This window comes from Musca autumnalis, unplaced genomic scaffold (assembly GCF_047663935.1).
Source record: "Musca autumnalis isolate F117 unplaced genomic scaffold, ASM4766393v1 scaffold_3, whole genome shotgun sequence".
Lineage (NCBI taxonomy): Eukaryota > Metazoa > Arthropoda > Insecta > Diptera > Muscidae > Musca > Musca autumnalis.
This window is the reverse complement of record NW_027411866.1, coordinates 91,186,755-91,212,260: the sequence shown is the minus strand read 5'-3', so window position 1 is coordinate 91,212,260 and position 25,506 is coordinate 91,186,755. Positions and strand designations below refer to the sequence as shown.

The 25,506-nt window shown below is 33.9% G+C and overlaps 1 protein-coding gene across 7 annotated transcripts; it reads left to right on the top strand.

The window, feature by feature from the left end:
• The first annotated feature begins 1,476 nt into the window (after window positions 1–1,476).
• On the top strand, window positions 1,477–23,227 carry LOC141396875 (cytokine receptor-like). 7 transcript variants are annotated; one of them, XM_073972560.1, is made up of 14 exons: window positions 1,496–1,804; window positions 1,905–2,132; window positions 11,267–11,349; window positions 11,781–11,935; window positions 12,492–12,603; window positions 12,777–12,907; window positions 17,457–17,628; window positions 18,137–18,626; window positions 18,686–18,992; window positions 19,052–19,526; window positions 19,585–19,696; window positions 19,773–19,954; window positions 20,017–21,359; window positions 22,228–23,227. In XM_073972560.1, exons 2-14 carry the CDS (start codon window positions 2,122–2,124, stop codon window positions 22,435–22,437), a joined length of 3,783 nt encoding a protein of 1,260 aa, XP_073828661.1. In that variant the 5' UTR covers window positions 1,496–1,804; window positions 1,905–2,121; the 3' UTR covers window positions 22,438–23,227. The 7 variants fall into 7 exon arrangements, with proteins under 7 accessions (XP_073828660.1, XP_073828661.1, XP_073828658.1 ...); XM_073972559.1 differs by having other exon boundaries at window positions 1,477–2,132; XM_073972557.1 differs by having other exon boundaries at window positions 1,496–2,132; window positions 17,394–17,628.
• The last annotated feature ends 2,279 nt before the right edge of the window (window positions 23,228–25,506 follow it).

Below are 25,506 nucleotides of genomic sequence, written 5' to 3'. Positions count from 1 at the left end.
TAAAAATGGTTTTTATTTTGCCTTTTTTCCTCCTTTGTCAACTTCGAAACGATCCAATTTTGGCACAATTTGTCCTCTATCAAGTGGACAACTTCCTTCAATACTCTCGACAATGGGTCATGCAATTGAATTGAAATCATTGCCATGGGACTTTTGGAAATTTCCGTCCTTCAAGAATCGCAACGCTGCGCACACTTTTAAAAGTGGGGGTATTCCTGTTGATCTGTAACTTTCTTTGAAGTCATCCTTTAACGTTTCCACAACGTAATCCAAAATACGCCTTAAACCTGAAATAATTTACTGATTATACAGATCTTTCCACATGATCATCAGCTTACAGTGCAAATGGCAATTCCAATGGATTCGACTTGTCCCTCAAATTTCTTCTAATAGATGCAATGTCCTGTACATTTTCTTCATCATCAAAAAATAATTCCACCGAACTTATCATTTTTTGGGACAGCAAATAAAACTTGACGATCCGAAGATTCAATGGGCAGGTTATATTCCAATCTTGGGTTGTTTTTCAAATTTGCTCGAAAACTCAGCCAAAATATTAAAATATTGTCCAGAATACACAAAAGAGTTATCCAAAGCTAATTATTTTTAAAATGTTTTTTTTTGCGAATAGAGGTCACAAGTTTGAAAAAACACTGATCGATAACATGTTTATCGACCACCCAGTTGAGTTGACATTAATGGTACAACATTTCACCTCAGTCGCGCAGACAACTGACAACGCAACTCAAGTTTAGTGGCAATGCAAGATCGACCCACAAATTTCAACAATTTTGGTATGATAATGTTGCTCAAACCTTCAAAATACCGAAAATCGGGAGGTGCCGTTGTATGGAAGCTATATCAAAACGTGAACTTATAGAGCCCATTTTCAATTGAAGCTTCTGTACCAAATAAAAAAGCTCCATATTAAATATTGAGAGCTGTATCTGGAATTTAACAGACACGGATCTGGATCAGATTACATGGATTTAAACATTTGTTGTTGTTTTTTACTGAATAAAAAAATATTTTTTCGTAAAAAAAATAAAAAAGTACCTTTTCAATGAAAAAAGTACCATTTTAGTACTGTTTGAAATTTTTAATTTTCCATCCCTGGCCTGTGGTAGAAGAGAAAGCCATTTCGCTCTCTTTCCTCTCTCACTCTCTTAAAAATTGCTTCCAGTTTTGCCACTTTTCGGGGTTAAGGAACGCTTTGCAGGTCAAAAATGGTAAAAATGTTAACCTCAGGTAAGTAAAAGAACACAGCTTATGTATTTACTACATTGTTAATAATAAATAAATGCAATAAATGGCATATTTTCCAAAACACTTATTTTAGGTTACGGTGTAAATTAGGTGTAATCATTAGTAATGTAAACATGGTCTAAGTTCTTTCCCTCTCTTCACTTATTCCTTCATTCTCTCACTTTTCTTACTAATTCCTTAATTCTCTTTACATTTTCATAAAACTGCTGAACACATCTTCGAAAATTTTAGTAATTTATATTCTTCATAAGAAAAAGACGCATAGAAACCGCTGCGGATAATTTTGTTATTACAACAATAAAGTTTTCGAAATAAGTTTTTTTTTTTTTTAATTTTATTCAAATAAATTATTGCATGCAAGTGGAAAAATAAATAAAGCAAAACGATACAAAAATAGCCCATAACGAGGGGCAAAAAAAAAACAAGAGAATAAAAAATAAAATATCAAGTGTTTTTGTTCAGTTTCTCTTCCTACGTTCATTCCAAATGTAACCGTGTGTTTTGGCTGGCGTACAAAAAGAAAAGTGAATTATTATCGGTACATAACCATTTCCAACGAACCAAATGAAAATCAACCCACTCTATTTTTATCTGAAAGAAGAAGAAAGCGTTTGTGTGTAAATCAATTTTCTTTGAAGTGTTCTAATTAATTAGTTGGGTTGCCAACTCTGGAAAATATATTTGTTTTTGCTAATGAGTGAATGGAAGAACGGGTGCTTTGTCACTTCATTTATGTGTGCACTATAGAATGCCTCTTTAAAAAGTACAATCGTAGTGGAAGGAAGGAAGTCTGAACATTGCATTAAAGCAATATAAAACTGCAACGCCAAGAGTGTGTACGGGATAGCAGCAATAATGAAAGCGTGGTAAGGAGACGAAAAAATGCGAATGAAAAATTTTATGTTTATGTGGAATAAATATTCTTCTAATGAAAATGTGAATACACACAACAAATGATTGGAGGAAGTAGTGAAAAATAATATTTTCTTATTCTTTGTTCAATAATATTGTGTGCATCCACAAATCACAAATTGTTTATTGCGGGTGTATTATTTTGTTATTGTTGGTAACGACGGACGGACAGATGATGGACGTGAGCTGAAATCTATCGTATCGTGGTATTGTACGCACAAAAAAATTAACAACAACAACAAAACTTGTTTTCATCTCTGTTCGCTTCTTTACTTGCTTCTTTCTAAAAATTCAAAACAACTAACTTGCACACACAAACAACATCGAAACGCTACAGACGAATTTTGAACAATTCAAAGCAGGGTTGCCAAATATAGTATGGTTGCATAAACTGAATTAATAAAACTGCAGGTATTTTCTACAAAAAAATGAAGGGGATATATTTTAATCTTTTTGTTACACCTCGAACATTTTGATCTGGTGAAGTCACGATAGAGGCGGCGGAACTTCTATCCTTTAGCTACCGCTCCCTGAAAAATATTTTTAATTGTATATATAAGTAGCCAGGTTGCGGCCTGGGATTTAAGACTTTCTCTTATGGATAGGTGCAAATCTCGGGTACGGGTACAAAATATCTTTCAATATTTTCTAAGTAGCCGGTCCTTAAACGAGGGAACTTCAAGTGGCCATATCTCTGAAAGTATACATTTCCCAGACAATCCCACGGCAGCGGGTTCTTTCATACCGGATTGACCCGAAACCATAGTGTCCATAGTGTTTCGGCCAGCGGCTGCCAACCCAGCATTAAACCTATGCGTTTACGTAGGGTTATATGCTACAACAACATTTCCCAGAAGAAAATAGTATATAGTTGGAATCTGTACAAACACTACCTGTTTTTCGAGAGCGGTAGCAAAAGCAAAGTAATGCCGATTCGATTTAAACCAAAAAAGAAAGTCTTTAATCCCAGGCCGAAGGCCTGCTATATCTGAAAATTTTTCGATTTAAACTAAACTTTGTCAAAACCAAGGGTTTTTTAATTTTGGAATGTATATCTCGGGAAGTATGGACTTCCTACTCATCAATATACATAAATTGACGTGACCTACCTTGGCAAAAGTCAATCTGAATACAGTCCAAACATTCAGTCTACTCCGTAGCTCAGCTCCTTTACGTACAAGAATTTTAAAATTTTACCACTTTTCCACGAAAAGCTTTCCCTTACTTTGGATAGCATACAATGCCTATCAGATGTGTTTACTACTTTTACCACTTTTACCAGTAAAGGACTAGACCAAGTATGTCCGGATGTATAATATTTGGCTTAAATTTAGGAGCACCTCTCGATTGTCATCATAGTCCTAGGGACTACCTATGTTAAAAATATGTATTTTTTTGCCTTCAAACAAAATGTTTAGTTTTCATTTTCAAATCAAAACATTTAAACTGGAAGTAAGCTGGGCTTCCTGGGCGACCTTGTCATGGCTTTAGCAGTGGAACCACTATAGTATAGCAAAAACTTTGATTTTTCTACTGAACCGAAGAAAGATATTACAACATACATATGTATGGGGACCGTTTTGAAAGTCAAATCACCAGTTCCGATGTTCGATGTCAAAGATGTTGGTCAATCATGGGTGAAAGTGATCTAACATGACGTATTTTTAGGGGAATAACATATACACTTTATTAAAGCCCCCGAGTTATGTAATTTAGCTAATTTAGCCCATCAAACTGTTCGATGTCAAAGATGTTGGTCAATCATGGGTGAAAGTGATCTAACATGACGTATTTTTAGGGGAATAACATATACACTTTATTAAAGCCCCGAAAAGATCCACCTAAGCATGTAATTTTCCCCAACCATTTGACAAGATTTAACAACCGTGGCCGTGATAGCGAGTCACCGACAACATCAGACCAATAATACATACATGACAAACCTTATGTGGACATATGAAGATGGGAAAGATAACGTTGGTCACATAAACCATGTTCATCTTTTAAAATAATATAATTTTCACCTGAAAGAAAATCTTTGTTTACAATTATCAGGAAAACCACTTTAACCTTATCAATTATGTACATTCGCTAAATGTAAGTTTTAGCAAGACCCCTTGTTGCTATTATCTTTTCTTTTTACGATGGCAACACTTCATTCATATCGCACTTTGTAAATGGTAAGATGTAATCGTGTGGGTAGTCGTTGGTTATGTTTGGCCAAATGCTTCGTCGCTGTCTTTTTATAAAAAATATTGCTGCTTTCTGAGAAGCCCTTTTACTAAATCCTATTTTAAGTTTGTTTTCATATTTGACGTCCGCTGTACTTTGTAGCTGTTGTTGTTTTTTCCATTTGTTTTGCTTAATTCATTTGCTGATCGTTCGTACACAGATTTTCTGCTTGACCTCAGTTGGCAAGTTCGTGTTTATTTTTTTTTTCTTTTTATACATACCTACCTACCTTTCAAGACTAGCTAAGATAAAAAATGATAACAGTTCCCCTCCATTGTGGGGTATATTGTACGTTGTCATTTTGCGTATCTGTCACCTCAAAGATATTGGTCTTAAAAGCTTTTTAAGTGCCTTCATGCATTAAGAAGAGGATCGAAAATATGTACCCTCGTAAAAGTTGGATATAAATGTAGAGATAAGTAGTTAAATCACTATACATACTAAAATACATAAATATGGAAAATATTCTCTCGTTTTTTGGTTTGTTTTGATCACAAACAGGTATCGTCTGCGGAATGACGAAAAAAGGCAACAGCCAGCTACAAATCATTTTGAATCGTAAAAGTATTGGATTGAATTCTGAGAATTTTGTTTGTTTTTAATTTAAATTTATTATTAAAAATTAATTATATGTATGTATTTCTTTAGCATAGCTACATTTAAGTATAAATGCTGTTGGCGTTTCTATTTTGTTTTCAAATTTTATCTGAAATTTATAAATATTTCTTGTTTTGCCTAATTTTTTAGCAATTCTGAGAAATTATTTCTTGTTTTATTATCTCTCTTTGTATTCGAGTGAAACCACCTTATCAAAACAGTAGATTGGCCAATAAAAACAAAAAAGCGTCAACATTGATCGATTTTGTGAATGCATAAATAAATGTAGTCTTATTTGGAATTTAATATTCACAATTTCTTTTGCAATATATTAATAGCTTATTCCAAACGAATTTTCGAAAACAAAAGTATGGGCTTTCGAATTTAGGAAGCCTATATCTCGAGAAATACGGGCTTTCCAGACATGATCTATACATACATTGGCGTAATCAGCATACCGAGTCCTATCTGTGGATAAAATTTCAAAATTTTCTGAGTTCAGTCGCTACATTCATCTTATGCCCAGGCATTTGTACCTAGAAAGATTGAAAGGCAAATGGGTAATGCGTATAAATATGAGTAAAAACCTCGTCAGAAGTAAAGTCAAAAAATATTTTGATGGATACTACACTTGAGAAAGTACTAATTTAATTACCATTAATTTATTCTTCTTACATAAATCTACTATTTACAATATTCATAATGTAAAATAAATATTTAGATATCTGACATTTACTTCGGTGGCATTGCAACGCTGTATTTATGAATTCAGCTATTATAGTCCGGTCAAAATAGACATGCGTATAAGGGGGAAATAGCAAAAATTCCCACGAAGCTGAATTTTGGTGGAGAGCTAGGGTTAGCGATAAGAAGCAACGTCCTAAAAGTCCCCATCGATCCCATGTGTGCAAAACAAGTTATTCGGGGTCAAAGGTCATTTTTGGAGGCATTATTCAGTTTTTTAAGTTTTCTCAAAAACGGTAAGACTTAGCAAAAGTCGGCTAAAGTAAAAGTTGTAGATTCAATAATTGTCTACAAGATTGGTCTTTATGATTCATAAAAAAGACTTACCTTACTTAAAGGTCAAATAAAGAATTAGCCGCGTAAGTACATTATGAGGCGAACCGGTTAAAGTAACGACACTATGTGTTAGATACTTTTGTAAGCTTTCAAACGATATCCACTTTGCAGTAATCGGTTCAGCAGAACCGGGTCTAGCCCGGTTTTTAAATTTGGCCTTTCGGGTCGAATAACCGGCGAACCGGATCCGCAACCGTTGAAAATTAGACATTTCCGTAATCAGCGCAACAAACCCTACCTTCGGACAAAAATTGAAAAAAATCGGAGAGTTTTCGTTAGAGTCGTTCCCGTTGGGCTTTCGATTATACATGTGGGTTAAATGGGCTATTTTCGCATAAAATGATTCTAACATTGAATAACTCTACTAAACACGCTCCGATTTTGTTGGATTTTTTTTAGAAGATAGCTATAATTTCGCTCTTCAAGAAAATATATATTTTTTGGGGGACAGACCCGATTACTTCCCTTTTTTCGCCGGTTCGTCTGAATATGTGCATATTTCCCTTATAAGTGCATAAAAATCATTTGTTTTTTAGAACAGCTATATCTCAAGAATGGTTCCTCCTAGGAAAAAAAATTATAAAAGTCAAACTTGTAGATAATTTTCCTGTCTACGATATTTACTTTAGTCACTTTTTGATTAGATCAACCGTTTTCAAAAAATAAATCCGAAAACCTAAAAAATCCTTAAAATTTGACCTTTGACCCCGAATATTTTTTTTTGCACACATGGGATCGATGAGGACTTTTAGGACGTTGCTTCTAATGGCAAACCCTAGCTCTCCACCAAAATTCAGCTCTGTGGGAATTTTTGCTATTTCAATGTCTATTTTGACCGGACTATTACACAGTCAAAATAAACATTGAAATAACAAAAATTCTCAAAAAGCTGAATTTTGGAGGAGAGCTAGGTTTTGCCATTAGAAGCAATGTTTTAAAAGTTCCCATCAATACCATGTGTGCAAAAACATTTTTTTGGTGTCATAGGTAAAAATAGGAATTTTTTAGGTTTTCAAATTTTTTCTTGAAAACGGCGGGTTTAATCAAAAAGTGAATAGAGAAAATATTGCAGGCATAAAAATTCCTTAAAATAACCGGGTCGGTACCCGAAATTAAAAAAATTCCAACAAAATCGGATCGTGTTTAGTAGAATTATTCCATGTTAGACTCATTTTATGCAAATTAGTCCATTTAACCCACATGTGTAATTGAAAGCCCAACGGGAAGAACCCCAACGAAAACTCTCCGATTTTTTAAATTTTTGTCAAAAGATAGGGTTTTTGCGCTGATTACGTATAAATTTCATGGACGGCGGATCCGGTGCACTGGGTTAGACCCTTTTCTACTGAACCGATTACTGCAAAGTGGGTATCGTTTGAAATCATTTTATTTTAACTGGTCCGCTTCATGATGTTCTTACGCGGCTTCATTTTCACATGTGTAATTTGAGACTTATATCACGATAGCGCAATGGTGAAAAGTCATAAAGATAATTTTTGCATACAATTTTAAAGCCTATAACGTTTACTTTAGTCGATTTCTGATAAGTTTTTGAGAAAAATTAAGAAAACTGAATAAGACCTCCAAAATGACCTTTGACTGTGAATAACTTCGTTTGCACAAATGTGATCAATGCGCACTTTTACTAGGCGTTTACACACAGTCAGTATTGGCAAGACAATAGCAAAGTTACGAACCATTTTCACCAATACATGCATACTTTTCTCTATACATATTTGAAAATTTATAAATGTATTTGTGAAAAAGGTTTGTATTTTTGTTATTGTCTTGCCAATACTGGCGTGTAAACGCAGGGTTAGGACGTTACTTCTAGGTTTTTGTCAAAATGCAGCTTTGTGGGAACTTTTGCTATTTCCCCCTTATACGCATGTCCATTTTGACTGGACTAATAATCTCGTTCTTGCTATCGAATATAAGCCAAATTGGTAACTTGCATGCAAATGAACCGGAAAATCCTTATATTTTTACTTGAAAAATTGTTTTTATTTCCGTTTTGGCAGTCAATAGAATCGAGTTATAATGAAATTGGTAGAATTTTACACAAACATAAGCATAATAAGTCAAAAGAACTTTTTCCAGGCCAACTGTAAGATTAGAGGGGACAGGCTGCATACAACCAATTATCGAAGTCAGCCCCGTTAGATTTCCAGCAGGAACATTAGTCTTCACCTCATTCACTCCTCAATATTTTTTCCAGCTCAATTTAGGAACAAAATTCATTTAAAATTTAATCAATTTTCATCCACGCATATATGGATTGATTCTTTATATTTTAGTTGCTTCGCTTTCCACTACAGAGTATAATAATTACAACCTTTACTATGGGAATTTTCAATCCACATACATTATAGGTAGTATTACAAATCCAATGCAATCTCTGTACTGCATATTGTATAGAATTCTCAGGTACATACATTATCAATAGACATTCATTCTATCTTGACACTCTAATTGCAGGTTTTTTAACTTAACTTTCTTTACGGGTCACTCTGCCTGCAAGACAGCGTTTTCCATTATGTTTTATCTTTGACCACATAAGATGCTGCTAAGTAAAATAGGAGGTGCCAGTTTCACATAATGCGATTGGTTTATCGTCTATCATTTTCTCCAAATAATTCCAGTTGCTTTCGACACGCACAGGTATTCGGGATGTGGCAGCTGATATTTTGTGTGTGTGTGTGTTTTTTTGGTTGCTAGGTAGTATTTACTCTGGATATGTTTGATAACCTTTCAGTAATGATGGTGTGGAAAGTCTAGTGTTCTGCAGTGAAATGCGCTTACATTTTAAAGTTCTTGTAATCAGTACTTATCATTGACTGCCTAGGGTACGCACGATATAAAGCGAGAGAAGAAAATCCTTTTTAGTAAATCCTGTTGGAATTTCTATTTCTGAAAATTACGAATCGCCAAAATGTAAGGCTTCTAATCGATTTTAAATGCTCGGAAGGTGTTCTGCTGGTGCACTGTTATTTAAATGTTACCTGTTCACGACACGCTTGGCATTTTTGTATACGGCTAATTGCTTTACTTCCGTTTAAATGTGCACGCACCCACAAATGGTATGTATAAGCAAATTTATTAATGGCTAAAAGAAGTCACCCGAGGTGTTATACAATTGTGTTGTAGCCAAACATGCGTATGTCTGCGTTGTGTCATAGTTTACAAGTAAATACATTTTGAAAAGAAAAATGTAATTCTATTGTCCTAAATAGGCCAAATGCAGAATCCATTGTAATCGCAAATTCCTGTAATTCTTTTGTTCATTAGAATGACTGAAATTCCTGAATTTAGTACAAATAATGTCACAGTAGCAGGAAACACACCTTAATACACATTTGTAGTTTATTGTTACATTTTTTGTGGTGTGCTATTTATAGCCAACGATATCAATGAACGTCAATTCAATTTTCCAATGCTGTATTCGCTTGCAACGCAAAGTTCATAATTCGTTTAACACAATAAAAAGAAAAGTAATAATAGTGTAAATGATTTCAAAGTTCAGTTTTGTGATCATCATGAATGTTATTATATGTAAGATAGAAGTGTTTGAATAAAACAATTCGTTCTTTTGATTTTAGAAATAAAATAAAAATAGGCTAATATCAGAATCCAAAAATTGCATATGTGTGTCATTTATTCAAACAGAAAAAACCAAAAGAAAGTTTGAGTTTTAATAAATTTTAGGAAAAACTGTTCCACTCATTCCCGTATGAATCACCTTTAGATCTCAATAATAATTGAGCTACTGAACCTATCGCATTAAACTTTGTATAAACTGGGGCTTGGGTTTACATTCCACAGACCAGGCACTGTTAAATATATAACTTGAGGTCTGCAGGTGCAAAATAATCGGAGGTCATGGACGTTCTTCCAAAAAAAGATTTTAAACTCCACAAACTGATCTTTATATTTATGCGTAGTGATATTTTTCTTTTAATATGGTTCACGTTTTTTTTCGTTCTAGTACCGAAACCAGCAAAGTTTTAGTAAGCAAATCAGATTTTAGTAACGGAATATCCGGTTCAAAAATTTGTATAACCGGATCTATCCTTCAAGAAAATTAGTTATTAACATGTTCAGCTTAAGGAGAGCTTTTAACGGTAAATATTTTAGATGTAGCAACTAGACGTCTAAATAACCAATACCTTATACATAACCATACTGAAAATACTGCAAAACAAAACAATTTGTCTTAGAGATTCGTAATTAAAACATTTTTGCATACTACGTGGATGTTAAATAATATCATCTTTGGTAAAAAATTAGCAACAACGCGGACGAAATGTTCTACAAGAGAATCTCCATTCGATTTGACTGAAGACATGTAATCTCAAAACAAAGCTGTAATATCGTTAAACAGAGGCACACAGATATTTTCTCAAGAATTATAGGGGGAGATTCAAATCATCACGCCAAAGCTCAGGAACTAAATGAAAGGCTACAAGAACAATTCACAAAGTTAAGCCTAAGGCTAACTGAACAACTTAAGAATATGCTTGAAAACGCCGAAAATCGCATAGTGAATCAAATCAACAAGCAACTGTGTAAAATCACAATACATCTTAATAACGTTGAAGATTGAGTTCTACACCTGGAAATCTTCTCAGAAAAGGGCTCAGAAAACTGCAATCTCTTCTGAGCCCTTTTAAGTCAGATATTGAAATCCTAAGAATGCAATATTAAAGGAGGAGAATTCGCACATTGCCTGTGAAATTCGAGTAAATGGGTTTCCCTTACAAAATGTTGAAAAATAAAAACGGTCGAAGGAATTATATCCATTTCGTTCCGAGCGACATTTCGGAAACAATTTTCCTTTAAATGTCTCAATGTTTTTCATACGATTTCGATAGAAATTCGGAAATATGTATATGATACGATTTCCTTCTGACATTTCGTTCCGGGCTGATGAGCGAAAAGTTGTATACAAAGTCCGGAGTCAATGGAGTCGTGGTAATTCTCTCTATTTGATGGGATTAGAATTTCTTTTGGTATATTCTACCAGAAATATGAAAAATTAGTAATTCGTATTGTTATAAAAAATGTATTTTTAATCAAAAAATAAATTTATATTCTATAGACCTAATATATTTTAAGAAAACCATATTGCCCTCATCATGAAATTAAATTTGAATAAAATTTTCTTTTCTTATATTTGTAGTTTTTCATCATGGCTGCAGTTATTGATAATCGTGATGATGCTGTCTTGTTGTATCCATTGTGCTTTTCACAATTCCCCTGGCGGTAAGCAAGCGTTATATTATAATTTCTATTTTCCTAGGAATATAAGCCATATTGACCTTTTCATAAAAAGAGAATTTGCAAATTTGTTTAACATTAAAACAAAATAAGCAAATTGGTAATAAATAATGAAAACACATTTTTGATATTTTTGTTTATTATATTATTTTTCACACTTTGTGGACGCTATCGGCATACGAAGTCCATATGTGTGTTAAACTTTTTGTTATTGTTTTTATTTTAACACAATCTTGACATTCTAAAAACAAGCCCCTGCAAAAACTTTTATGTTTGTTTGGTATAGTCATAGTTAAATATTTACTTATTTACTTTGGGCTAGCTTGGTTGTTTGCACTGGCATATTTGCATAATCTTCTTCATACCTATTCTAGCTTCATAATGATTTGAAATGTTTTTCTTTCGTTTTTTATTAGAAACCCAACCACCCAGACTTGAGATAAAAATCAACAGCAATGCAAACATAACATGTCGCATGAATTTAATGAAATTCGGCAACAAAGTTAACAGCTCTTCATTGTATTTCGTTGAAGAAGATACGGGAAAAAGGGTGCCTGAATCGGATATTGAGGTATGTAGCTGTTATCTGTATATCGATAAGAATGCAATAAAAGGTTATCACTCCATATGCATTTATTATCAATGTTGTGGGTTTATATTGATTGTTTTTTTATTTGCAATTTTTGAGGTTATGTGCTGATAGAAAAGCAGTCTTTATGAGTGCTTCAATATTTATAATGCAGTAAAACACAGTTGTGACGAACTAGTCGAGTCCAAAATATTTGTTATGCAGGACGTTTTTGTCCGGTGTTTATTAAAAACGTATTCGATTGTACATAAGTATGTATATGTATGCATGTGTAAAAAGAGATTTTACCAGTAGTCTAGACTGCACTCGAAAGTTTAATTTTCCCAACCCTAAAAATGTAAAAAATATGTGGATTTTATTGAATACAATCTATAGATTATAAATGTTAGCACATTAACGTATTCTTTATTTTTATTTGCGAATCCGATATTCGGATGTAAAGCAATCCGAATATTTACCCCAATTTTAATAATAAAAGGCAAAAAATACCCAAAGACGTTTTTAAAAATATGTATGTTAACAAATATTTTATTTTTAGGCTATCAGTGAAGACACAATTGTTTTCATGTTACGAAATGCCACTGAGCAGGATCGTAATTATGTGTGCAAAAGTGGTGGAATGGGTATTGGCGTCACTCATGTGTCAGTTGGTAAGTTATCGTCCATCGTTTCCTTACTGTCCGTTTTTATGCTATATACGTGAGAAATTGTGTCATATTTAAATAATGCACAAATATTAATCCTTTACAAATTTACGTCCGCCTAATACCCAACGACCGTCTAACTCTTATCAACAATATTTGCTTTAATTTTATTTATTCAGGTACTGCTCCCTTGGACGTTGTAGACTTTAAATGTCGAGGATATGACTACACATATATGGTGTGCAACTTTACCATACCACACAATGTTATACTTACAAAATATAGTCTCAACTATACAGCTCAATCGGCGGTAAGTTGACAATATGTGAAAAATATGTTTGTTCTTAAGTTTTCCCCTCCTCTCTATTCATTGTTGTTTGTTTTAAGTTGAATTTAGGATATACATTATTCTGCACTGGTAGTATTAGTAGTATTTAACACTGTCTTAATATGCTCGTATGGATGTTATGGTTTCTTTAGTTAGTAATTAATCAAATATATACATACATATAGATATCCATAAACTTTATAAGTTGAACAATGTTATTTATTAATTTCATTGGGCATTTGAAGCCTTTTCCTTAACAAAAATAACTGCATACAATATATTGCAAAATTTATGCTTACTTACGTGAGGTAAGGACATTTAACATAACATTTTTTAAGCGTCCAAAATCTGTTTAGTGACTGGCCCAAGTTTTGAGATGTTTTTTGCTTCAGTTTCCTATCTATGTTTTGGGCTTCTATTCTGCGTCTGGAGCATCTTAAAACATTATTACGATATTATAGACATCATAACGGATATACATACAGCTTAATGTTTATATAACAACCCCTGTTGATTATTACACATTTTTCGATTTTCACCTTTGGCTCCATACAAAATGCTATGGAAACTTTGAGGCCCCAGTGGCACGTGTTAACATATTCCGATTGTGCTCAAACTATGACAATCTTAAAATCTCACAAAACTCAACACTTAGGGGGCTGTCACATAAAAAATCCGACATCTATTTTTTAAAAACACCCTAGTAATCATGTAAATTCTATAGTTATGTCTTGCAATTCAGTAGTGCGATTCTGTAACTCCTTAACGACAGAATTAACGACGAATGTCGGTAGTTAACGATAATTTTCGGTAAGTGCTATTCTGTAACCAATTTTAACAATTTTTGTCGGTAAATTTTGTCGTTAATTACCGAAAATTATTGTTAAGTTAACAACCAAAAAAAAGTAGTTGTTAAGTCTTAACGACAGTAAATTATTGCAATATTTTGCTGAATTCTTTTAACAACGGCGTTTTATATGAACATATGCTATGTCAATAAAGACGGTACACAAGGTAAATTCCGCCTTATTGAGAAAAATCTTTTTAAGGCATTTACATAAGGGTTAACTATGTAGGATAACAGGGGGAAGCTTCGCCACTGTTGTGCTTTCGCCGGCGCCGATTTTATTTAAGCTGCATAAAGATCACCAAAGAGAAAGTTGTAGATCTTCGATTAACTCATAACTTTCCCTTGGAAGATCTACATGTAGCATCAATTAAATCGGCGAAGGCGCAACATTGGCGAAGCTGCCCCATGCTACTACCCTACGTATGAAGACTGCGCTAACCTTTGTTTTACTTATTAAAGAGGAAAAACGTTAGCTAATGCTTCAAAAGAACTCAAGTGTGGTACTGCTATGTAAGACCTATACCAATGTCCTTAACACTATCTTTCTAGGAGGCGCGTGACGTTAATAAAATAGTACGTGACACGTGAAGAGTATTACTATAACATACTTTGTTCTGTGATAATCTCATAGATTTAAACCCAGCATCACTAACAATCAGAATGCTAAACATGACGTATAAGCTTGGATTTTCGAATTTTTCATACTCTCCGCTATGAGAAATTTTTTTAATGTGGGCGTGAATTGAATATGTGAATATATACAGCCCAATCATGAATATACTTGCGGAATGCAGTTCTCGCGGAATAGTTTTTTCTCGAGAGAACATTCCTCCTATCATGAATAGCTGGGGAAAAATAATCATTAAATTTGGCAGCACTGAAGGGTCGTTTTCATACCTTGTGTGCCCTAATTGTTGTGAAAACAAAGAGAAAATGTCAAGTGTTTGTGTTTTTAGACAAAATAAACAAATTTAATCAAATAAATTACGCTTTTACACATCAAAGAAATTCAGAAGATGTTACTTGTTATGAGAATCATCAAATAAGATTGTAAAATTCCAAGGAAACAGTGCATTGTGCTGTCGAACTGCCACTATCATGAATGTATAAAAAACGAGTGTTTTTAATAAAAAGATGGCAAAAATTGAAAAAATATGAATTTTGAAGTAAAAATAATTGCAAATATGCATTTATCCAGTGTTTTTCAACAATATCGAAGCGGAGTTTTGTATGTGCAAAATTCTGCCATCCTTCGTTGATAAAGTTGAGAGTGACCGAGTTTGCAAACTAATGTTATTTTGTGAAATATGTTAATTTTTTAATAAATTTCCATCGCGAATTGAAGATTTTAGTATAAAAACCCAACAAAAGTGTTTATTTTGCATGTTTTGTACAAAGTTTGTGGGAAATACTAAGATTTTTTGTAAACTCCCTTCAGTTTTGCAAGGGAGATTTTTTTGGAGGAAAACACATGTTTGAGAGCGTTCATGATACCTACTTTTTCTCCATCGGAATTTTTTTCCGTGCGGATTTTTTGTTTGTGATAGCAAAGAAGGGAAAAGAGAGAAATTCCGCACGGAATTTTCATTCATGATTGGGCTGATAAACTCAAATGACGGTAACGTGGATCCACGATCACTGAAGGGGCTTAAGTCATGTCAAATATCACAGCTGAATTTTGATACAGAGCGCCACAACCCAAAATATGATCCCAACTTTTAAATAAAAAATACAACTGCGCTTTTAAAAAGATTAATGGTGGTTTTATCACTTTTATTACTTTAAACACACACACAATAAAAACATCTTAAGAAATGCTTCATTACTGGCATCCGTAGCCAACCAAAAGACACACATTTGAGCCACATTCCTTCAAAAGTCTGAATTGTTTCCTTCTTAAACGCTTCATGTTTTGTATTCGCGACGAAATAATGTTTTCAGCTTCAAAATATATTTTAATTAATATAAAAATATAATATTTGACATTTCCTTCCAATCGATATTCGTCGGTATGAGTTAACGATTTCTACAATCGGTAACATAAAGTTACAGAATAGGACATTCGTTAACTCAACCGAATATTTTCGTTAACTACCGATGTCGGTTCGTTATTAAAAAAAGTTACAGAATCGCACCTTTGGCTCCATACAAAATGCTATGGAAACTTTGAGGCCCCAGTGGCACGTGTTAACATATTCCGATTGTGCTCAAACTATGACAATCTTAAAATCTCACAAAACTCAACACTTAGGGGGCTGTCACATAAAAAATCCGACATCTATTTTTTAAAAACACCCTAGTAATCATGTAAATTCTATAGTTATGTCTTGCAATTCAGATATTAGTCCATATCTACATTAGGCAATTTTCCTTGCGGCAATTGTCAGTTTGTTGGTGAGAGAGGGTATTTAGAAGCAAAAGGTTATCATATGCCGCCTCACCTCTCTCTCCATCAAATTGACAATTGCCGCAAGGAAAATTGCCTAATGTTGATATGGACTTACTTTCCCTTTGGAATTTCTACAAAAACATATTTTCATGCAGTTCGATAATTACATTTTAAAATATTGATTGCTTTTATAAGTGAAATTAAAATTAAGTTTGGCATTTCGTTTATGTATATATGTACAATCCCTTAATTTCTGGTTAAAAATCAGTTTTCTGAACTAAAATGAGTTAGATTTATTTATTTTGTATTGTTCGTTTTTAATTACGCATTCTCACAATATTAAAATCATATGACATTTTCTTTAAAAATGCTTAATGAATCCAACAAATATTAATAATATTTAATGTCATTGGTATATGGAATTATGTTATGGACATTTCTATTGGTATCTACAAATGTATATACATACATACATTTACAATGTGGATTAAATTTGTGGTTAAATTTATCCAAAGAAAACATTAAATACGATAGCCAATAGAAATAATAAACAATTCTACATACCAATTATTAAAAAAATGATTATAACTAATATTTTGTTCTTATTTTGATTTTTTTCTTTTTTTACATACTTTGGGAATATTTTGCATGCTATTTGCTATTCTTGCTGTAACTAATATACTCTCAAAACGTATTATTACTAATCACAATAACACACCCTACTATCCAACACTCTGTTATTTCATCCTTAATACATATTTCCTATCGCACTGAATTTATCCAATATGTATACGGGCTACTAACAACAACAATCGATTAACAAACAAAATTCTGTGATAATAAACCACGACGCCTTGCATCGCAATACGTTTGTTCGTTTTCAATCAATTAACGTATGGAATTTTGAATAAACAATAATGATCACCACAAACACGAACACATGAACACTCACGCATACCAAAATGATCGTTTTGTGCAAAATATGTAAATGAATGAATGGAAATTTCTTCGTCGGTTGTGGGTTGTGGTGGATTTATTTTACAATTAACATGAGCGTAAAAATACAATAACAAATATTTACAATAACACACGGATTTATACATGCATGTACACTATCACGGGCTTTTCTATTCTTCGGGCACGTTCTTCATCTCCATCACTTCTCCTTTTGTGTTCTATTGAATTGTGTGTTCCCCTAAATTTGGTACACATACGCACCCAACTTGTAGTTATATCGCACATATTACATGGACCAAAGCGGAAAACGTGCTTATCAAACAATTTATTCACAGAACTACGTACAGACATGTCCTCTGGAAATCCAAGAAAAGCAGGCCATATGTAATATGACACAGGAAAAGAATAACTATAGATCCACTCATGAATTCTTCAATTTTACGTTGAGGGGTGAGAATGGTGTGGGCACAAATATGCAAAGTTTTTGGGTCAATAATTACGAGAGTGGTAAGTACTGAAGCAAAAAACAATATGCATACTACGAATATTGAAGAAGAGGCACGGAGAGAGTTCTATCATATAAAACAGTGCTCTTCGCTTTACTTTAAGCTCAATGTTAAGGGATCTTCCTCTAATCGATTCGGAACATGATTTCAAACATAATTACATGACTGAAATACTCTGGAAGTGTCATCAACTCTATGATAAGGTGTTTAGCCACCGTAGTTCGATATTCTGTGTGCCAAGCGGACATGTTAACCACCGCATCACATTTTTCGAAGTTCAATAAACTATGGCTTGAATTTTGGGGACTTTTACAACGTCCATAGAAATATTGATGTAATTTGTTTGAGACATTGTTCGGAATGGACAAAAGGATGGAAAATCCAAGTCATTGAGTAAAAAATATTCCAGCAGCAGCACTGTTTGATATGAGAGAAGATTTCAGTTGTCCCTTTGTTGGAAGTACATTGTTCTTAAAGTTATGCTATAAAATATCATTTTAATTTTACAGTTATTCCACCAAGGCCAGAATACATCATTGAGGATATAACATGCCATTCGGCCATTATCAAATGGCATAACAATAAATATTCCCTTTATAAAGCCAAAGGCCTACAGTATGATATCCGCTTGAGACCGAAAGATAGTAGTGTTGATTGGATGAGCCATTCCAATTATGAAATACGTCAAAATCATTCAGAATTTAAGATAATTTTGCGAGATATCCCTTTTGCTTATGTTTGGTATGAACTCAGTGTAAGGGTGCGCGTCAAGAAGTCGGCACGATTCGACGATTCTTATTGGAGTGAACCATATATTCAGAAATTTCAAACAACTGCATGTCCGCCAGATGCTGCACCATTAACAGATGAAGGTAGTTTCTATGTTGTTCCCACACAAACACAAGTTCGACTTTATTGGCATCAATTGCCTGAATATGGAATGAATGGTCCAAATTTTACATATGTTATCAAACAAGTTAAAGTTGATGGTGTGGAACAGTAAGTCGAAATAAATTTGTTTAATTATGCCTTTATTAACTATTAAATTTTTTCCACAGTTCTATGGAACCTATAGAAATGGATTTGATATCAGCTAAATTTGTCTGGCATAAGCGGCGTCGTTATGAATTCGTTATAAAAAGTCGCAATTCCGAAGGTGAATCGCCCAACAATAGCACAATTGTTATTCCTGCCTGGCCAAGACATAATGCAAGTTGGACCTCGCCAGAGTGGATAAAAAATATGTATGATTCCACAAATCGTACATACACTCTATCATGGGGTCCACCCAAAAGACTTGAAGGTTTAGTAGACTACACCGTTTTTTGGTGTAAATCAAAGAAAGCAACACAAGATGAATGCGAGGTATGTTTAAGTGAATCTTGTTGAATCAATTTTTTAAATTAATTTATTTTTATTTTCAGGGTACCATCAATTTCAAGCATGTCGGTCCAAACTCTACCCAATACATTGTTAAACCACAAAAAGATGATCAAAGTCTTAATTTGGCCGTGTCTGCGAATTATCGAGACTTTAATTCGGGCATGCATTGGATGTGTGCAGCTGATAGGACAGCGGATCTTGGTAAAATGGAACCCGAACTTATGTCCATATCATCTCGTTCAATTACTATACAGCTGAGATCTGATCATATATGTACATCATTGCTGAAAGGCTACAATATAACCTATTGTCGTTTACATCGTCAACACAAAAATGTTGCCGAAAAGGCTGTATGCGCTGATAAGCCCATAACACATCCAATATCTGGAAGAGCCAAAAAGTTTGTAATTGACAAATTGAAGCCATATTCTTCATATAAAATAGAATTGCTGGTTTATTCGGAATTTAAAACAGGCAAACTAAGCGATTCTCTAATTGTGAACACCACAGAGGAAGGTAGGTTACTTTAATGACATTGTAATCAAGTTGTAATTTTTTATTAAATTATTCCCAGCTCCATCCAAACCTTTACAATTGAGAGCTCACAACATAACAAGTAGTTCAGTGGTACTAACATGGCTTGCACCAGAGCACCATAATGGAATTTTAACGAAATACAGAATAGAGTAAGTTTGGTTAAAAATCGATTTCTCTTTTGTATTAATTAGACTAATGTCTCCTGTGTTTTTTGTAATTTCACAGGTACAACAATGAAAATCACATCATTGACTGCGAATTAGACAAATTTGTATGTTCAAAGAAAGAATTGACATTTACTTTAGAGAATTTGAGCAGTTTTACCAATTACAAAATTTACATAGTAGCATATACAAATGCTCCTTCCGAACACAGTAATGACATTAATGTTAAAACATTGGTGGGAAGTAAGTCAATGGCTAAATTAGCTTTCATGCATCCATCTATTAATATTGTATTTTTCTTTCAGTTCCTTCCAATCCAAGCCACATAATAACTGATTCAAGAAATATTTTACAATGGTCTAAACCTGAAGTTCCCTCTGGTCGTGTAGAGTTTTATCAGGTGGCCATAATGGTTTGGCATAAAGACGTAATGCAAAGGCAGTATATATCGAATGTTGCAAACACAACATGCAAGTTCACTTTGCCTGTATGTAGAGATGCCGATCAACGCTTTACGATTCAAGTGAGAGCTGTTAATGTGGCTTTACGTGAAACAGAAATCGATCAGTATATATTTGCCGCAAAGAATCCAATGGATTCTGAAAATGAAGTGATCCATACAAATGGCTATTTCACAGATAACGATGATTTAAGATGTGAGGATGGTGGAATGACTGAACATAAATTAGCACTGATACGCAATTACAGTGATAAGACAAAATATGTGCAATACAAGTCAGTCTGGGAGAAGGGACCTGTGACTAATTGTTCAGATACCAAATTGAGTCGCATAACAATGTTGGCATTGTTAGTGGTTGTTTCTTCTTTGGGAGTGTTGGCGGCATTTTATGTCGCTCGTAACAAATACCAAAAAATGGCCAATATAACTTGTGCTCTTCCACCGGGTTTGGATGACATGGGGTATCCAACAAAAGATGATGGCAGCGACTTTCGTCGAAATAAAGATTTCTTTAATACCGAGAGTCGCCATTTACTTTCTTCAATTAGTAATGATTTTAGCAGTATCTACCAGAATGGAGATCATGGAGGAAATGTTGAAGAAGGAGGCATAGATGGATTAACTTCAGGTGGTTCGTTAGGTAAAAGCAGTGGATACATTGGTTCCGACAACTCTACGCAATACTATGATGTGGAGACGATTCGAGTTAATGATCGTGACAATGGTATATTGGATAAAGTGTCAACTGTGGATGATGCCTACATGGTGATGGAACGATTAAAACCAAACGAGGGTATCTTAAAATCAAATTCTTCGAGTACATCACTTGACAAATCGTTTCTCGCATCGGAAAACAATGGTGGATACGTACAGGCTAATCTTTTGGCTTTAAATGGAAATAAGAATACCGAACTGCCTCCATCATTTATACCAACAGAAAATGGTTATATAAAACAAATATCTGAATTAAATAGTATAACAGCTGAACGCCCCGCTAATACACAACTCATACCGTCACAAAATGGGTATGTCAAGCTGCATGATATATGCAATTTTTCAGCGCCGAAATTTATGTCACCAGCAGTCACCACACCGCAAATATCGGCGATATCAACAGTTCCTACAACAACAATTGTTGACACACCAGTCAACAGTTCGGGCTATGTTGCACCACATATGCTTCAAAAGGTTTGTACATTTTATATAATAACCAGCAAATAATAATCTGTAGGTTGCGAAAATCATTATTAACGCAGGTCTAGAATTTATCATGACATTTTTTAAGACCTCGCCAAAATCAGGAATTTTAAAGTACTCAAAATACGCAATTTTTACAAAGTCCGACATGGGTCTACTATATTTTTCCACGTTTATTCATGACGAGTATAGCAAAACCTGTTCAGATCGATCACACGACAACTTCTTAATTAATTCATGTTTAAAAAACACCAAAAAAAAAAATATTTCTGGTAACCAAGGACAATAAAAATGTGGGTAAAAATCGTAAAATAGAGCTATATCTAAACTGCTTCCGGATTTAAATATAACTCGGCCATTTGGTTATTGTTGCCGTAAGTCCTAACTCTATCAAATTAACGCTTAGCCTATAGCCATATGGCCATCTGCTCACCCTTGGCTTCTATAAAGCAATATTTTTGTCCTGTGCTTCTAAGTCCTTACCCAATCCCTCCCTTTTTCAATGATGAAGTCAATTTAGATCTAATTGCGTTGAAGTATCCGTTACTTCAAATACATTCGGTCCGTTGAGTGTCGTTTTAAGCGTCGAAACAACAACCACATGAAAAATGTGTAAGCGATGCCAACTTTTTTCTTGAAGTTTTCATGTTGTTATTGTGACGCGACACTCAACGGACCTTATGTGACGAGGCCTTTAATGTATTAGAGCACGGAACGTTCCTAGAAGTACTATTACTTCAGATATGCCATAAAATACTGTGAAAAAGTGCTCAGCTGTTTTAGAGTCTTTAGGGCACATACAAACATTATTTAATCGTATGTATACACTGATCAGTAATTAAATATCTTTTATTTTCAGAATTTCATTCAGCCACCAAGCACAAATGGTTACACAACTTTGGAAGCACTCAGTAAAACCATGATTCCCAGTCACATATCACATAACATGATTGGAGGTGGAGTAAATGATGGTGGCGGAGGAATGGGCAATATGTTACCGCCCATATCTGGCTATGTTACACGGGACGAACTGCGAACAGCGTTTGGCCAACAACAGCAATTTAATTAAGCTTTATTTAAAATTCACCCGCCTTATTATAAATTTGTTTTCTATATTCTTTATTTTTCCTGTACAAAATGAGATTTTTTAGTTTTACAAAACTTTACCATTTTCATGAGTTAATGTGAATAAGATATCATTCGACTACATTATATAACATTTCATCTATATGTATTTTAAAGCATTGTAAAATCTAATCATATTTAAGACTTCATTTTTCATTAACATATATATCCATATGTATTAATGAAAACATATATAAACGTATATTTGTTGTTGTATATTGTAATTATTAATTCTAGTTGTAGGACAAAAAGAAATGGAAAGTGCCTTCGTTTTTATCTCGCTCATCGTAATCATTAATACACACAAAACATCATTCATTCGTATCTTTTACATTTTGCATTGCAGTACACACAGTGTATGTGGCAGCTGGCAAAATATTCATTTTAAATCGTAAAATTTGTTAACGTCGTTGTGTGCTTTCATCACAGTATATATCTGCTTTACAGGATTTTAATTAATATTATTATTTAATTGTAAGTTTATTTAAAGGAAAATATATATAAAAATATAACCTTTACACAGTAGATGGTGCCTATGTTAGGCCACTTTGTAACTATCTATATTACATAGATATATTCTGCATATTAAGTTATATGAAAGTGTATTATTAATTTTAATATTTAGCTTTAAATTAAAAAAAAAAAACAAGCAAGAAAGCAAAAATGTTTAACCTTGTGGCCTTAAAACAAACAATATTTTGTATAACGAAATAAATATTTAACAAACCTAGAAACAGTTTACACTTTGTGTAGTTTTCGTCTGTTGTATTTATTGTAAAATTCTTGTATATTAGGGGGCTATAAAATCGATACAAAATAAATTCGGTAACTTAGTCAAATAGTGTCACAAAAAAAATCAATTTTACATTTTAAGTTGACTACTGAATTTTGACTTTCCACTTACTTGGGTGACCCGCTTAAGAACATTTGTCAAACAAGTTTGTACTCCTCCTCCCTATTTGCTGCTTTTCTTTCATAATTTTGAAAATCATGAATTTTGTTATCGTCTTCCAATTTTTTACTTTTGGCTCATTTTGCATGTACCATTTTGCGACCCGTATTTATATGCCTTTTTAGTGGTTCATCATCGCTCAATCCCATGACATGTCCTTGAAGAAATTTTTTCCCAGACAAACCGTGCTTCGTGACCAATGATTAGACCCGGTTGTTCTTGTCAAAAACAAAAATCTAAGAAGACTAAACAAAATCCATGATACATAAAATTTTTATGAAATAATGTATAGAAACATTACCAGTAAAAGAGAAAATGCAGTTTGCTTATTTTGTCCAACGTAGCATCTGTTGGCCAATATTATTATTATTCTTATTTCACAACTGATGTTGTTTGTTCTATTTACAGGGGTGCCGATATAGATGAAGTCTTTAACTACTTCCAAATTGTAAACACCATCTTCCACAGTTGGTCTGAGTTCTAAGTGTTCATAAGAGCAGTACAGTACTTTTTTATGCCTAATATTTATAAAATTGACGCGGTGTTTTCATTTACGTTGCGCTATGAATGACATTTATTTAGTACTAAGTTTTTAACTGATATTGGAGAAAACATAAACAGCCCAATCATAAACATCATCCCATCGTGAGTTTTCTCATCACCCTTATTACGGTTGGCGTAGTCGTATGCATGCAAGTGTCATAGACGTTGTCGTAGGCGTAGTTTACATTTTTTATATGATGAAAAATTATATACTACGGACATTTTTGTATTTTACAGCATCTTAGATCCATAAAATATCGAAAGAAGCACTTTCATCGTTCTTAGGATTAATTTTTTGGGTTAAAAACAATATTTTGATACGACAAATCGGTTTTACGTATGGCGTTGAGGAATGACAAAAGAGACGTGGCCAATTTTGTTAACGACAGCATATAAAAAGAAAATCAAATCAATTTGAAAATAATTTTTAGGCAATGATTATTAAAATATATTGGAAAACAACTAAAATAAATACAACAAAAATACAAGGTAGTAAAACCTTTATTTTCTTAAGAAAAAACTCGTATTTTGTCAGATGACAAACTTTCTATAGAAAATCTGTTAGAATCCTCATTTTACAATGCATGCAAAGCAATTTGCTTTATTCTTGTACAATAGATGAAACAATTTGTTTTACAATTTAAAAAAAATTTAATTTTGTATAAGAAAAAATTGTCGTTGTCGTAAATGTTACTTGGTATCAAAAACAACACTACGACAACGACTGCACATCGGTCCTCACAGCAGTTGAATCTACATATGTTCCGGGACCGAAGCAAGGAACACCTTGCCCAAGGACTGCTACATCCTCAATACAGGAATCAAAGTATGTATACCTATCCCCTTTCAATTTCCTACACTATCCCTATCATTTTTCTCCTAAGCAGACAACACCGGCCTGTCTGCTCAGTCTGTCTGCGCCGGTGACATCGAAAGCAATCCAAGTCCAGTGCAATATGTCTGTCCAGTATGCTCGAGGCAGGTCATCCGAAGATACTCGGTGAAATGCAACGTATGTCTAGAATGGACACACCTCAAATGCTCAGGACTCAGGAGGACCCGAGATTACACAAATGCATACAGGTGCCCACCTTGTGCAAATCCTACCTCACCGTCATCATCCCTTTCACCCCCACTAATGCCCAACCAACCCCCACACCATCAACACAACAAATAACCCAAAACACCTCACCAACCCCTCCTACTTTCTCCCCTATAATATATATAACCCAAAATGCATGCAACCAAATAACACCCCAAATAACTCATAACCAAACACATAACATAAATACTAGTGAGAGGTCATGTTGCAGGATGTGCAATAGAGTTAAACGCTCCATTTGCCACGCCGAAACACATCTAAGATGCTCAGGCCTTTGAAACTCAGCACAGCACTCTCCGGACTTCGTTGATCCCTGCTGTCGCAGAGCTCAATTGACACTGCCCCACACATACCATAGCAACCCACCAAACCATTGCAAACCCCCTGGAGATAACAATATCCTGACAAACACCACC

Excerpts from the sequence above, each read along its gene's own strand:
- LOC141396875 (XM_073972557.1), top strand. Across the intron at positions 11,936-12,491 it reads TGCCTGAATCGGATATTGAG|GCTATCAGTGAAGACACAAT; the intron begins GTATGTAGCTGT and ends TTTTATTTTTAG. Across the intron at positions 19,955-20,016 it reads TGTTAAAACATTGGTGGGAA|TTCCTTCCAATCCAAGCCAC; the intron begins GTAAGTCAATGG and ends TTTTTCTTTCAG.